Below are 16,403 nucleotides of genomic sequence, written 5' to 3'. Positions count from 1 at the left end.
AAAACCAGCCAAGCCTGTTTCCACGGCCGTCAGACGGAGCAGAGGGGAAGCCCCAGCGTTTCCACCTGGCTCGCACCTCGCCACCGGCGCATCCCAGCGACCGGCGAGCTAACAGTGTGCAGCATGCTCGCCGTCTTCAAGGCAGACCTGGGCCCCAGGCTGCCCCGGCATCCAGCCCCCAATTCAGGCAGGAATTACCTGGATTAAACTCTTTTTGGACGCTGAGCACAAGGCGGGACGTGCCCGCAGCATGCCGAGAGGTCTGCGGAAGGGAGCGTGCTTTGGGTTCGTTTTGACACCAACACGTCTACGTTCCAAGGAACCGCGTTACCAACACGTACTCCCTTCCGTGGGAAGAAACCCTTGACCGGCAGGGCAGCACGCGCTGCTCGAGCGCTGCAGGTCCCGTGACAGAGCCCGGGATCTCCTCGGCAGCGGGAAGCCGAGCGTTGTGCTGTCGAGCAAACGCGGGTGTTCCTACCCTCGATGGTCTTTCTGCTTGTTTTCCATATTAAAAGGCTCAGAAGGCACTGCCACCAGCCTGGTTGGGGTCTGACCGAGCGTGGTTCAGCCTCTTAAGCTCCTTCATGCCAGGGGAAATAACAAAACTGCTGGAATAGCAGCATTACTGCGTGTCTCGTTCTGCTCCCCAGCCAGCGTTCCTTGAAGACCGGCGTGGATGGAAGCAGGATCACTCGCCCCATCTTTTCTTTTCAAAGCTGTTTGCCCCACTCCTGCTCTTATCGCGCCGCAGCCAGGCAGCTCAAAGCGCATTAGTTACATGCCCTCGCTCGCACTCTTGCCAGCTTCGGCAACTTCAGTTAACTTGCAGCAAGCTGAGATAAGAATTCCGCCTTTAGGGGAAAGGATCGATCCTTAACTGTGCCTTGGAGCCTTATTTCACACAGAGCCCTAAGGAATTTCCAATGCATCTTCACTCTAAACTCCTGTTTCCTTCTTTACAGCTCTGCCTCTGAAAGCAACGTAAAAGCCCTCTCCAAAGAGGGCCCGGAGCCTGCTTCACTTGAAGCAGAGCCAGAAGGGCAGGAATTAGGATTCCAAAATGCCCTTTTCCATTTGCTGTCTAAGCAACCGGCCAAACACTCAAGCACCTGAGCAGAGACCCAGCTTCCCAGCGGCAGAGGAGAAAGGCTCGAGTTCAGGCACTTACTTTTTCTTGTCCTTGTCCTTCTTCAGGGGCTGCTGTGAGGTAGCCTGCAAGGATTGGGACTGCAAGGTCTCCACCGCTACTTTCCGCCTGTTGAAGGCGTTCATCTCTTCCTCCAGCTCCCTCCGCTTCTCCTCCACCTTCCTCTTCTCCTCCTGGTGTATCCTTTTCAAGTGCTCGAATTTCTCATGCAGCTGGAAGGAGACAGACGCCCTGAGCATCAATCCGGCACAGCTGCCATCAGGCTGCGCTGCCCCCGTGCCATGGTCACACCTCCCGCACCGATCCTGGCCACCCTCAGCCACCGACCCGCCGGTGGGGTACCCAGCGCCGTGCGATCCCCCGGGTAGAGCCGACCTCTGGGCAATCCCAGCCTCCTCGCCAAACCTGGAGCAAGCAAAAGGATTCAGCTCTGCCTGACACCACGTATCGGACCGGGAGAGAGCCCCAGGTAAGCGCGCTGGGGATCTCGCTCAGCCTGCAGCCCAGCGCAGCAGCTGCGGACATTGTGGGCTCTTCCGTTCCTCCCCAGCTTTGGAGATGGTCCGTTTAGTTCCTCCCCATCACAGCAGCTGCCCGCGGCCCCTCACTGCTGGCCTGGGGGACTCCAGCCCTCGTTGCTCTGCTGCCCAGTGAGCCCCCAGGGCCAAAGCTGACCTTACACAGACGCGTCCCGCATTGCCCTTCCCTCACCGAGCAGCAGCCACGTCTCCTACGCACCACACAGGACGGGGAATATTGTCTCCGAGACACCTGAAGCAGCGATGCTGATCTGAAAACACTGCCCCCATGTCCCTTTGAGGGGTGACAGTGTGTGTGTTTGTGCTCTGGCTGGTGAGGTCTGCTCAAGAGCTGCTTGTGCTTTCCACAAGGCCTACGCTGCCCAGACCCAGATCCTGTTGCTGGCTGTATTTTGGGCTCCTCTCACAGGTTTTTGGCACACCCACCTCTCTCTCCTTCTCCTTCAGCTCTGCCTCCGTCTCCTTGACTTTGTTAACAAACATCTGTCTCATTTCTTCCTCTTTCTTCTGGAGCTCACCCAAGAACTCTTTCCTTTTGGTCTCATATGTTTCTTGGAGGCTGGGGAGGAAAGCAAATGAAATCCAGACTCTCTGGACACCAATGAGTTAGAGATGGGGAAACACATGCCCGTCTGCACTGCTTAGAGACCAACAAGCAGGGAAGGGAATGCCAAAGTCAGCTGCAAAGTTCAAACCCAGCGCCGGACTTTTCCAGCCCGGCACTGCGGATACCACCTACAAACCTCCCATTTTTGGGGTGTCAGCACCAAACCGTTGCGCTGAATCGAGGCCAGCTGTGAAGGCGGCTCACCTGAAGGGCTGGCTATCTGGATCCGTGTCCTTGAAGCCCATCTCCTCCAGTTTGCACCTCCTGTACAGCTCATAGTGGCGAGTGTGAGTCTGCTCCCGAAGATCCTCCATGTTGACTCGGATCAGCATCTCCCGCAGTTTCACAAAGTCACAGTGACTCTCGTTCTCAACTGACAGAAGCAAAGGGAGAAGTCAGCAAGCTGCACACGCGGCGGGGGAGCTCGAGCACATGTACAGAGCAACCCCAGAGACCCCCCACCCGAGGGCCTGTTGTCCTGCACAGGGCCCAACGCAGCCCCTTGGATGCAGGGATTCCCACCGGGAGGGATGGGAGTTCAAAGGAAAGACTGGCCCACCCAGAGAACAGGGCGTTTCAGCACAGGGCACCCTCACGCAGCGGCACTGGCAGGATGGCAGAGCTGGCGAGGGTGCCAGCGCGCACCCAGGGGGTGTGTGGCGGGCGCCTGGCAGCTCCTTACCTTGCACCACTCCCCACGGGTACTGCCGAGCTCTCACCAGCTTGTTCCCAACCTTCACCTCCTCCGTGCTGCCCACCACAGCGAAGGGCAGATGAGCCTGAAACAGAGCCGAGGGGACTCAGTGAAGGGGCTAGCCCCGCCGAGATCGTGACATCCCCCTCACCCAGGCGCAGGGTCTACTTCAAAAAGTCCTTCCCTGAAGCCAACCGTCCCCAGTACTTGGAGCAGCCTCTACTACGAGCTGGGATATTACAACAGAGAGGAACCAGGGCCACAGCGTGGCTTCCTAGCAATGCTGGCTGGACTGAACAAGATGGGGAAACGTAGGAGCCCCACAAGTGTTCCTGCTCTCCTGCTGTCTGCGTGTCAGGGTGTTCTCGCAGCCGTAGGCTCCCCGCTGGGGCGCTCCCTGCCTTGCCGAAAGCACAGAGACATCTGCAAACCTCAGCACGGCAGTCTGTGCGGGCACGGGGAGGGAGACGCGCAGGATAGAGCGCGCGCTCATCGCTCGGCGAGCATCGGGCGCGCTACGGATGGCAGCGTCCGCAAGCACCGCGGGGAAGGAGCCACGGAGCGGGCGCTTCAGCATGGCGAGGCTGCCAAAACCCTTCACGATTAACAAGAAATGGATCCAGAAGCATGGAAGCGGAAGAGAAATGACCAAAAATATTTTCAGGGGAATGGGAGGGAAGGAAAAACAAAACCCACACCCCACCTCAAAGACCCCCACGCAAGCATGACTCCCATTTTTTCTCACCAGTGCAACACAGGCTGCAATTATTTTAAAAATCCTCCAAATTTTTCATGAGTTCAGCAAAAAATAACTATTATAGTGAAAATACATATCCAGGTGACCCAAAAATCAATTGGTTATTAACATTTTCCAATAAAAAAGGGAAGGTTGAAATTAAAGACAAAGCATTTGATCAGAACCAGCTATGCAGGAAAGTGTTCCTTTGGATGAAAAAGCTACTTTTTCCTCTAAAACAAAAAATAACATGGAGACATTTCAGCTGTTGCTGCAGCGATAGTTACTCTGATTTGGGAGATGGGAAACTTGAAGGTGTTTTGCACAGGCTCCAGCCAGGTCTGAATTTGATCTTTGAACTTAAAAAAAACAACAACAACAACAACAAAAAAACCTCAAAAAACCCAAACCCAAGACAAAACAGACACTAACAATTTTTCTTATTTATTTTAAATTGGGTTTTCTCTGCGCTGCCACCTCCAGTCCGGAAGCTAATGTTAATCTTAACTGGAGAATTCTTATGCAAATGTTCTCCCTCCTCAAACACGAAGTAGCCTAAAAGCAGACCCAATGAATTTTTAAGAAAGTGTTATTATTTCCAAAAACTCAATAAAACAGGTTTTAGAGCCGAGCTGACTTTCCCCAGAGAGCTCACAGATTAAATACACGCCTCGTTTTAATTAACACTGTACGCAAGAGCCGTAGGCATCTGTCAGAGCCACGGCTCAACTTCCAAACAGATTTAACATCTGGACAACCCCAGTGAAACTTGCCCTTCAAATGCTTTTTTGGGCAGCAATTTCGCCCGTCACAGCTTCCGGAGGCAGCACCCTTGGCAGCGCTACTCACGTTCATCACAGAGTTGATCTCGGCGACTGCTTCGTCGTCGGTGGGGAACTGGTAGATCTGCACCCCGTTGCTGACCAGCTCGCTCATTATCTTTATCTTGAACTTGTGCAGCTCGCTCTTGGAGATGGTGTCCGCTTTGGCGATGATCGGGATGATGTTCACCTACGGCACAAGGAAAGAAGGAAGGAAAAATGACCAGATGAGCCGTGGGGCAAGCAGCTCTGTGGGGTGCGTGGGTGCCCGTGGAGCGACCCCGCTCCAGCGGCCGCTTTCCATCTCTCGGATCCAGAGAGGTGCTGTGCTCTGCGTGCCGGCTGCAGCACCAGCCCAGCTCAACACTAGAGGGAAGAGTTTTCCAGGACTAATTTGGCTACAAGACTCCAGATAAACCGAACACGCTGCAATAAATACACAAGGAGCAGATCAAAGCCCCTGCTCTCACCTGTGTGTTTTGTTACACGCTTCGGGGGGCAGAGACAGCGTAGCTGTCACAGCTCCGCTTATCACCCACCGCCTCCAGCTGTGCCGACGAGCTGCCTGAGAAGACAGGCGCATGGATGTGAAGCCTTCCCGTGCTCAAGCAGAAAGAGCAGGGACTCCTCAGATGCTTCCCCAGCGGCTAAGGCTCCTTTCCGAGGACTCCCCGAGCCTCCCCGGGAAGGATCACGACGCAGGCACGCTGCGCGGATTACACGGACCACCCGGGAAAGGCGCCGGGTGCCGCACAGCGGGAGGTTTGTTTCCACGCTGCTGTTGCTCAGCTCTGGTTTCACATCAGCAGTCACAACACCCCACAGCCTCACCAACCCCTGTCTCAAAGCCACCCACGGGCTCCCCCCATGCCCAATACCCACCAGGATCGAGAGCAAACAAGGCCCACATCCTTCAGAGGGATGGGATTTGCTCTGGCCTTGTGCTTGGGAGAGCTGCAGCAGGGCAGGATCCCACAGGAACCTCTGATAGATAACGCTGCTGCGCCCGGAAAAGCCAAGGGCGATGCTGCAAACCACTGCGTAACCAACCAACAGCAAAACTCGGCTGTCGGAACAGCAGCCACCTTTGTAGCAGTGAAACAGAATTCAGAGAAACAAGGGGAATCTCGTTTTGCCATCTAGAATTTCCCAACAGCCAACGCTTTCTGTCCTAGAGAGCAGAAATTCGTAGCGGCTCCAGAGTGCTCGTTAAAATAAATGACCTTGCTTTTTCCCAGCTCAAGTTCTCCGTGTAGCTCGGTGGATTTTCCACATGTGTTGTTTTTTCTCCCCCCTCTGGTTTAGCACTCACTAAACACAAGAGCATTTGCTTGCTCCAAAATAAATCGTCATTGCTCATTGCAAATCTATCAGAGAGGAGAAATCCCTTATTTTGCTCAGCCACTGACCTGGTCTCCTTTCCCAAGGAGCACAACCCCCAGAACAAGGTCTGCTGCTCGCTCCACTCCTCGGCACGTCGACGGCCTCATTACAGGGGTAAAATGGGCCATGACTGCAGCCGGGTGCCTCGCTGACCTGCTCCGAGCCCAGGAGGCTTGGATCCCCCACCTCGCACAGAAAAAGGGGCAGCTCCGGGCTCACGTACCTCCCGCTCAGGAGCGGATCGGCAAGGGAAAGGCACTGCCAGGGAGCTGCTGCGTGCACGATTCGTGCTCTCCAGCCAGGCAGGCTGGCACAAACCAGCCTGATTTTTGCCCATTTCCAGTTAGTCTAGGCAATTCCTCCTTCCTCTTGTTTCCCAGAAACACCAGCTGAGCCCAGCTTACCGGGAAGCGCAGAGCCTGGAGCTTGGCCTGGCCGTCCCAGCAGCAGGAGCAGGCAGGCTCCCGTCACAGCTGCTGCCCCAGCAGTACGCCAAGACCCTGCAAAAGTCCCCTCCAACCAGGTTCCTCACGCCTCAAAACGGCCACTCAGCACCTGCTGCCAGCGACTTCCGAACCCAAAAGGGGTTTAGCACACCCAGTGCCATGCCATGGGTGTGCAAAAGAAAGGTCTAACCGAGCCCGGCTCCTACCAACCCCTTGTTAAACCGGTCTGAGAGGCCGAGCCGGCGAGCACGCAGCAACTGCCTCCAACACCCCTTTCGCCTCCACGCTTGGGCTGTAACCCAGGCACCATCAGCCCCGTGAAGCTTCCCGAGAGGAAAGCCCGGTACAGACGTGCTCCCAGGGCTGCAGACGTGGGCTGGTGCACGTCACCTCTGCGCAGCCCCCGTGACCGCTCGCTGGCCTGGAGCAGCAGAAAGCTCCTGGGGTTTGCTGATACCCCACGTCACTCCGTACACACGCTGGCCCCGGGCACCAACGGTTCACCTCCACTGGGAAAGGGGCTCAGCACCGTCACACACAAATCTTTAAGTGCCTGGAAAGCACGTTGATGTCCTGGGATAACACCAATAAAAAACCCAACATAAACCCCTGACGCCCAGAAAAGATCAACCCTCTCCACACGCTTCATTTCCACTTGCGTGCTTGTGCGAGGCCACCACCCCACGAAATCCAAGATGTTCTCACGCTGGGCTAAGGAGGGAGATGAGAGCAAAGGGACAAAAGGACTTCAGAGAGGATTGTTTAAGTGGAAGTTTAGAACTATAAAAAGCCTGTGTGTGCCCAAAGTTCTCCTCTCTGCACAAGTACAAAGCATTTATTCTGGTACTACGCAAGGACCACATTAAAGGCAGCCACAGGGAGATGTGAAAAGTAGGGAATGCAGAAGGAAAGGAAGAAAAGCTTTGTGGGACCACCAGCACCAAGGGGAATCGTGCAAAAGCTTTCCTCCAAACATATTTCTGGGAACATGTAATGCTGGCACCAGGCCAAGAGACAAGAGTTTATTAAGGGCAAGTTGTTGGATTCCTGATGAAGTCAGTGTAACAGCCACCACGGTTACAAACAGCCCACTGCAACGGGAAGCCAGCGCCGGCTCTGGAGCTGGGCCAAGGAAAAGCAGGCCAACAGCCCTGGGGTGGTGAGGGCAAACAGCAGGGACTCTGCAAGGGGGAACTCCACCAGCCAGGAAAGTCCTATAGAGCTGCACCTGGATGACAGCCAGAGAAGAGAGCGTTCCTGAAATGTAATCCATGGGATCCCAGCTGCCTGGCCTGGCCCCTTGGTAGCCTGGTCAGCATCTGCTATCTGCAAGGAACCACCTTGCTGCTAAAATACTGCTTGGAAAGACAGGAAATTCTTGCAAAGAGGAGATGCTGCTGCCACTAGTGACCTTTGAAGCTCCTGCTGCTCCCTGGAAGCCAGATGGAACAACCAAAAGTGTGTCAGAAACCTCCTCCGAGCTGCAGGAATATCAGCAGCAGCCCGTTAAGTAACCCCCTGCCCCCTAAGGCTGGGTAGCATATGCACAAAGCAGCAACCCCCAGCTAGACCCTCTCAGGCCCAGCTGACAGGTCAGGACAGCAGAGGTGGCTCCACAATTTCCACAGTTCACCTTACCTGCACACCCTAATGGGGAGCTAATAAAGCTGCAGCTTTATTCCCTGGTTCATATTTGGTAAGCAGGAACTAATCTGGGTAAGATTCTCAAGGTGATGGACACCAAAATGTACACAGCTAGCTGGAAAACAGGTTTTTCACCTTACATTTTTCAGGAAAGCCAGTGAGGAAACAAGCCCAGGACCTCAGCAACCAGGGCAGACGAAGATTTATCAGTCATACAAATAGCGCAGCTAACACTGGAGGAGTCCAGCACTTACACGGAAGGAACGAAACCTCCCACGTGACAATCAACGTTAACAGAAGCATCACAACTTCTAGAAAGAGGGACCATGGCCTCCAGCCCCTTACCTTGCTATCCAGCTTCTTCATCGTCACCAGGTCCAAGGATTTGAGCGAGTGTCCGGTTGGGGTGATGAAGTACAGGCAGACGTGGATCCTCGTGTCATGGTAGTTGAAGAGAGATCGGCGGATCTTCAGCTCTTCTTGCAAATAGTTTTCAAACTGCGTATCAATGTACTCAACGATCGGCCTGTAACTAAAACCATACCATTAGCAACCCAGGTACTGGAGTTCACACTGGAACGGTTTGAAGGCTTAAGGAGTTCTCCTAGACATACCACAGTATCACTTAAAAAGTAATTATAAGTCTTAGCGTTTAGCCTTACAACAGGAGCGTGGCATTTACACACAGACTTTATAATCCAAAGGTGGTTGGAGTCTCCCGAGGCTGCCCAGCAAAGCCTAAGGACAGTGGAGCATGGGAAGACGACTACTTCCCCGGATCAAACTTTGCCCAGACCTCAGGGCTGAGCCATCTGGCCGGAGGAATGCAACATGCCCACGGAGAGACCTTGGAGTCCAAAAAGCCTCTACCTGGGGCTTGAACAAGATGTCTGGGTAATTAAATGAGACAGGTCCAGAGACACCGATCATGCCAGAGCAGATAATTCCCAATCCTGCACTGAGGACAGCTTGTTAACTGCTCAGGCTCCTGGAGGACACCATTCCCTGCCAGGAAGACCTCCTGTGACCTCTCTCTTTGGCTCCTCACCCAACTCCCTCTACACTTAGTCCCCAGAACCAGAGCCACTGCAGGGAGCTCCTCCGTTAACGGAAACACGGCCACCTCCTCTGCAACATGCAGGCAGGACGGCAGGCAGTTCCTGCCTAAGCAGCAGAGGCCAGTCCAGAAATGCCAAGCAGATGGCACGAGACCTGCCTTTCATCCTTGTTTATCTGATCCCCAAATCCAACCGCATCCACGATCGTTAGCTTCAGGTGGACGTTGCTCTCCTGCAGGTCGTAGGTCCGTGGCCGCAGGCGAACTGCGCTCTCGTAGTGACTGGCTTCCTCCGTCTCAAACGTGGTGTTGAAGAGGGTGTTCATCAGCGTGGATTTCCCAATGCCGGTCTCACCTAGGAAGGAGAACTCCTCAGCTCGGCGCAGCATGAATTTGTCACAGGTACTTCAAAGAACGTTAAGTACAGAGCAGAACTAAACTGTACTGGGAAAGGTTACTACAAATTGCTTGTGGACAGATGGATAATTGTCACAAAGGTAACTGCATTCCTGGAGGTCACCCAAGCTTAACGCAAAGCTCACACAGCACCTTGGTCTCATCTCCCCCGTGAGGATTATCCAGCACAGCCAAACACGCTGCTTTCCTTCCCAGGTACCCTGACTTTACTTGGGATGCTGCCTCAGGGGAGCTGAGGAGAGCACAATTTTGGTAGTTTTTCTGAGTCTTTGGATGCAAAGGAGTAAATCTCAGCTGCTCCTACTGACAGGGAGTATCTGGGTCAGTTGTTGGCTGTCCCAAACCCAGCTCCAGGTAACTGCAGATCAGCAGGACACGATGGGTGTTTGGTGTGCTGTGGAGGGGACAGGGAAGCCTGGCCATGAGGTTTCCTCTCACTCTTTTCTGTGAGATTCCTGACTTTAAGAGGCTTCTCTACCATTTTCCCTCTTTGCTATATCTTGCCATTAAAGACCCCGGGGACCTGCCTTTTTTGGGAGTGGAGACCCCTGTGAGGAGGGAATCTGGGTGCATAACCCAGTGCAGATGTGCAGGCAGACAGCTCTGGACCTGCCAGGACAACTCACCATCAGACTGAAAATCTGTTTTTCACAACAGAAAAGAGGCTGGATGAAGGTTTCATGATTTCAGTGTGCAGCTGAACTTTGGTCTGCCTGGAAGCCTTAAAGCAGCTTGTCCCCATTCCACAGCCTCAACCCTGCAGTCCCACGTGTCCCATTAACAACCACCAAAGGACTAAAGCCCGTTCTGCTGTAACCCTTTCCCCCTCCATCCACACAGCAGCTACATCTGTGGCTCTTACTCTCCCCTCTGAAGAATCACTAGAAGCTCCACACAAGGCACTCAGCAAGCTGCTAAGATCGGGCTCGGTATGTGCAAACTGCCGGAGATGGTCCCACAGACAGTGTGTCTACGCTGAGGTGACGGGGCTACCTGTGCCATGGAGTGTGAGCTGGCAGCCCAGAGAGCCAACCCCATCCTGGGCTGGATCCGGAGCAGCGTGGGCAGCAGGTCAGGGAGGGGATTCTCCCCCTCTGCTCTGCTCTGGGGAGACCTCCCTGCAGTTCTGCCTCCAGCTCTGGGGCCCCAACAGCAGAAGGACACGGAGCTGTTGGAGCGAGTCCAGAGGAGGCCCCGGAGATGCTCCGAGGGCTGGAGCCCCTCTGCCCTGGGGACAGGCTGGGAGAGTTGGGGGGTTCAGCCTGGAGAAGGGAAGGCTCCCAGGAGACCTCAGAGCCCCTTCCAGGGCCAGGGGGGGCTACAAGAAAGCTGGGGGGGACTTTTTTACAAGGGGATGGAGTGACATGACAAGAGGTAACGGGTTTAAACTCAAAAGGGAGATTTAGATGCTGGACAGTCCCACATCCATTCCCTCCCTGCCCTCCTCACCAAAGGCAGAAAGTTGATACATTAAAGCTTTTCCCAAAACTCTAATTTTGGGCAACGAGTCTCCAACAGCCACTTGTGAAAGTCACAACCCAGAAGCACATCAAGCTCCCGAGATCTCAAGTTCATTGACATAATTACGCATCAAAGTTAGGCATTTCTGACTTGCTTCAAGTCTCTGCCGAGGCCTGAGGTGCAGCAGGACACACGGAAAATCCTGGTTCCGACCTCACCGCGCCGCCGGCTCAGCCCACGTCTGTTTGCAGAGGACGGTGCTCACCCACACAGAGGATGTTGAAGCTGAAGCCTTGTGTGACCGACTTGCTGACCAGCTGATCGGGGAGACTGTCGAAGCCCACATGGCCCCCCAGGGAAAGGTTCCTCTTCTCTTCATTCTGGCAGGGAGAAGAGGAAGGCAAATTAGCAGAACTGCACTGAGATGGCAAGTCAGAGACACAAGAGGAACCACCAAACCCAAGAAATAACCCTCCCTGGCACCGCAGAGCCACCAACACAAACCCTGACGCTGCCCGCAAGAGCTTGTGTTTTGGCAAACCACAGAGCACACCCTCCGACAGCCACCACCAACAGAAAGAGAGGGGAAAATACTGATCTTGGGAAAAATATTGATCTTCAGGGGAACGGGGAGAACTAAGCTACCAGGCTACAAAGAAAACACCAGCATGAGCTCCGGCTACATGCAGCTGGGAGATAATAGCAAAGGAAAACACACCACTATGTGGTTTAGCCCTCGTTTCTCCTCATCCTTTTTTATTTCCTTAAAGCCTCCAGCACTGAATTCAGCTTGACAGACTCTGCATTTCCTCCCGCCCCGAGGACTCGATCTTTTTCCCTTTGCTCTTGGCATGAGCAGCGTGGTTTTGTCCGCTCACGCACCCAGTGGTGCTGGTGGCACAGGCAGGGTGAGGAATCCTCTTGCTTTGCCATCTGTGACCGCAGTTTTCCACCATTTCTCTGCTGTTCCTGTTCCTGCCTCCCCCATATGCACTTTGTTCTCCCTTCTGTCTCCTCCCTCCCCCAGAGGAAGCTCATCACCTGTAGGAAGCTTTGCTTTGAAACTCAAGCAATGAACATCTGAAGAGATAACAGGTCTACACCCTGTGTTTTACAGAAAGGCAGCCCAGATCAGCTGTAATTCCAGAGGAGAGGATTCAAGATGGGTCTTTTCTCTTTCTAGTGGTTAAGAACAGTAGGTTTTAGGTTTACACGAGTGTTTCAACAGCTATTGCCACCTCTCTGCACAACCGAACAACATGCCCGAACCCAGGGAGTAGAGCACTGCCCTCGCATTCTTCCAGCTCTCTGGTCCTTCCATGGAGACGCAAGGATACATGATTTCACTGAGCTCACACTGAGATTTCACTCACCCTCACAGTTTCCTGGTAAAAGAGTCTGTTTTAGTTAATCACCAGCACACAGTGGAAGATTGGGATGGAAAATTCAGCCCTTTGTCTGGCCCAGGTTCTTCTGTCTGTCCCTGACAACTGGGACTTAATGTCCCAGCACTGAGGCTGGGAGACACTCAAGAGGACAGCGAGAGAAACGACGTGATAAGCCTTGCGTGTTGCTCTGCGCCTGCAGGAAGATCGCTCGGCAAAACACGAACCTTTGTTCGGCTGCCTCTCGAGTCAAAGGCGCCTTTAGTTCTGCCTCTGGTAGAACAAATGCTCTCCGCTTTGTAAAATAAACCATTTAAATCACAAGAACAACTTGAGAGCCGGTGAAGCAGCTCCGATGCCTCACGTGCAAACCCTCTGGCTCTGCGGGTTAGCACTGGCTACCAACTTTCCGATGATTCCAGCCCCGCGCTCTCCCAAGGGACTCCCTGGCCAGAGACACAACCGACTCGTAGCCGGGCTCCTGCCATCCATTCTCTTTCATCCCAGTGGGATCGATTGCGCCTGCTAGCTAAGCGGAAACAGCAATCGTTGAAAGTTTTCCTGTGGGAGAGACACCATCGATTAAGGCTTTAAGGTGGCCAAAAGTTGAGGTGAATTAAAAAGGGCTCCTAAGAGACGGAAACCTCCAAGTTACACTTTCTTCTGTTCATCTGCCACCACACCGAGCTGCTGGAGCTCTGCAGGGACAGACCCCAACCGCAGGACAATCCCCCAGCACACGGGGAGAAAAGAGAGTCCGTGCTGACCCGGCAGCCCGACGCTGAACCACGGACCCAGCCCGGGATGGCGCAGCCGGGACAGGGAACTCAAAGGGCTCCGTGTTGTTTAGGGAGGTTTTTTATCCCCTGAGGAGACTGTCACAAGGTGCAGGAAACCACCGCAGGGCTCAGGGGGCTTCCTCGGGCCCTCAGCCCCATCCCCTCAGCACCCACCTCTCCTCTTCCCCCGGAGCCACCACCTTAGAGCTTAAAATGTCCCCGCAACGCGCCAAGCAAGCTGTTCCCACAGAAAGTCACCCAGTTTGATGGTTACGCTTTGTGTCTTTTCGTTTTCAATAACAAACAAAAACAAGCAAACAAAAACACAATCCAGAAGCCTGGGATGACATTTTGGATGGGAAATAAATAAAGGCTGCCGATGGCTACGGATCAGGCTGAGAGTGCCCGAGGCTGGGAAGAGGTTTCCAGGCAACAGGCAGCACCACTGCTCGGGATTTTAAAATAGGCTCCAGCTCGGCAAGGCTGCATTTTAAAATAGGCTCCAGCTCAGCAAGGCTGCATTGAGAACTCAGTCATGCTTCGGCCGGAGGAAACCCAAACGCGATCACACAGGGCTTTCTTTTACCTCTTTTTTTTTTGGTTGGCATTTGGTCACTGTTCGTTTCAGGACACGAATAGGCTTACTCCAAACTCCTCGCCATCTCCTAAAGCTGCTAACCCAACAAGCCAAACTCCAGTGAAATACCTGCTGTCAGTGACCTTGAAACGCACAGTTTCCCTTATTTTCTGTAAGCAGCCGTAACAATCTGGTTGGAGTCCAAGACGCGGCCGATACCAAAGCAGAAACCCATTTGCTGTGCTTGCAGTGCGTTCAGCTGTCACCCAGCCTCCAAAGGCATTCTGCTGTTGCTGTGTTAGGACAAACAACGGCAATAAGAGTAAAAAGACTAAGAAATGAAAGAAAGAGAAAAGAGTAAAGTTCTCTCTGGTCTATTTTTTCCCTCCAATCCATCAAGTTTCAAAGCTCGACAGCCTGGCTCATACAGCCAATTTTTGCACTTGCTGGTGTCATTTGGTGTGTTGACCTGGAGAGGAACCAGCCCACTGCCCCAATGAGCAGCCACCGGCACTTCATCCTGCACCTACAGGTCTCAACCCAAAGGACTAAGCCTCCTGCCCAGCTCCCGCTCGCCCCGGCGAGCTCGAGGACACGCTGGCAGGGTTCTCCTGCTAGCAAAGATGACAAGGTCACACTCAACATCGACTTCTTCCCAGCAGAAGCAGCCAGCCTGATGCTCAGCGTAAATAATCAATGCAGAATGTAAATGCTGCAATAAATGAGGGCAGCAGAAACGCAGCAACGTGGGGGGCTGTGTTGGGTTTGTTTTAAACAAAAGCTATGGTTTTCAGGAGGATTTTTCCCACATTTGGTGCCAGCAGTGCCCCGGCAAGGCAGGGACAGGCAGGTCACGTGGCAGAGCTGGATGGGATCGGCCGTGGTGAGAGCCAGGCAGAAACACAGCCCTGCCCTTTCCAGTTGCACTGGTCCCTGCAACACCCCCGCCCTCCACAACGCCCCAGGAGAATCAGCTCCCTCATCCCACAGCCTGGAGAGAGAACTCGCCCGCTTCTTACCAGGCAAGACCCCATCCTGGGGCTGGAAACAGCCGTGAGGCCACCAACCTTTCCCAAAGCCCATGTGGGCATGTCACAATATGATAACTGGGAGTTTAGGATGGCTCCGAGGGCAAACTCCCACCATAAACAGCCGCTGCAGCCCTGAACCCCACTCTTCGAGTCACTAAGAGCATCCTATGATGCGCAGCTACCAGCGCTTTACTCCGAGCCTTTGAACATGCTCTTTGAAGATCTTCTATGCCTTGAGCTGACCTTCAGGGCTTGAAGCAGAGAGACAAGGGGATAATTTGTATGTTGAATGTGGAATTTCATGGGAAACTAAAGAATCATCAGAAGGTCAGAGCAGAAATTATTAATTTTCAAGTCGAAAGTCCTTTAAACATTTTCACAGATGCTCTGGCCGGGCTGAGGAGCAGCGTCTGTCAAGGCAACAGGCACGTGAATGGCACGGGGGCACGGCCATGGGAACAGCCGCCATCCCAGAGGGAAATCCATCTTTGGCTCTGCTTTGACAGCTATGTCACAGGACCCTTCCCCTGGCATGCAGCAGACAGACAGACATACCCTTGGCAGCACAAAAGGCCACACGCATCTGAGCACCACAACAACTGAAGCCTCCAAACACAGTGTTCCAAACCTGCCGTAAGGCACCAGCCACCCCAGCTCTGGGACATGCTCCGCTGGAGGCTGGGGATGCGCTTGGGATGCACGACGGCACGCTGACCCACCCTGCGGCCACACCAGCACGAAGCTGCCCAGGGAATTGAAACCAGCATTTCAAACCCACACCAGCTTCCTAAGCCCATCCACGGCAGGGTCCCACAAACATGCAGGGGAACCACGGGGCTGGGAGGAAGCAGGAGGGCAGCATCCCTGCAGGCAGCCGGCCACAAACCACATCCGTAGAAGATGGGATGTTATTTGCACCCTTATTGCAAGCGAGAAACGAGAAAAAGAGAAACACAGAGAGACCAACTCCAGATCCTTATAAGAGGGTTAACATGGTATTCACGAGATAATTCGGCTCTTCCTAGTAGACAGAGGGATTAAACAAACCGGTGAGGAAAAGCGGCACAGGCTACAGCACCAAGCAGCGTGCCTACGATCCTCTAGAAAAGACAGACATCTGACCCCAGTTTCTCTTCCAGCCTCCTCACGCTTCACCTCCAAATGAGCATCAGTTCCACTTTGCGTCATGATGTTTTTCAGCATCTTCTCCCATGAAAAGTGAGTTTATCGCTGCCTTCCCAAGCCGTGGGGGCTGTCAGCAGCGAGATCAGCTCTGCCCTCTGCCCCTCCGCTCCACGGCGTTCCCAGCCAGGGCTGCGGGCGCAGAGTGCAGCAGCTCACTGCTTGGAGACGTGCTGCCCCTGTTCTCCTCGCTCTCACACCAGCAGCGGTGCGAACAGACCGAGCTTGGATATAAAAACCATTCTGACATCAGCTGGTTTAAAAAAAAGGAAGGAAAAAAAGATACTGAGAAGTTTTCAGCGAATCCCACCAAGACACGTGCTGGTGTTTTCTGCTGGAGACAACCCTCGGGTCTGTTTTCCTGAGCCAAGCAGGTGAAAACACATGGGTAAACAAAAGCGTAATCGAATGCCACAACCCCACCTGGTGATATTTGGTTTTAAGAACTCGGTTCGAAGGGAGCTGTAAGGTGAATCCTGGGCCCTGCTACAGCC

The 16,403-nt window shown here is 53.7% G+C and overlaps 1 protein-coding gene across 1 annotated transcript; it reads right to left on the bottom strand.

Moving 5' to 3' along the window:
- Nucleotides 1-1,171: 1,171 nt before the first annotated feature.
- On the bottom strand, nt 1,172-11,330 carry SEPT8 (septin 8; the record flags this gene model as incomplete). The annotated part of the gene is made up of 8 exons (XM_010147852.1): nt 11,221-11,330; nt 9,237-9,432; nt 8,366-8,546; nt 4,576-4,737; nt 2,979-3,075; nt 2,501-2,669; nt 2,116-2,248; nt 1,172-1,362 (listed from the first exon to the last, which is right to left on the bottom strand). Coding segments are annotated over exons 2-8 (1,100 nt in total), but the record flags the coding sequence as incomplete, so codon positions are not given.
- Between the last annotated feature and the right edge of the window lie 5,073 nt (nt 11,331-16,403).

This window comes from Eurypyga helias, unplaced genomic scaffold, assembly GCF_000690775.1.
Source record: "Eurypyga helias isolate BGI_N326 unplaced genomic scaffold, ASM69077v1 scaffold35292, whole genome shotgun sequence".
Taxonomy (NCBI): domain Eukaryota; kingdom Metazoa; phylum Chordata; class Aves; order Eurypygiformes; family Eurypygidae; genus Eurypyga; species Eurypyga helias.
Note: the sequence above shows the minus strand (reverse complement) of the source record. Positions and strands in the feature narration are given on the sequence as shown.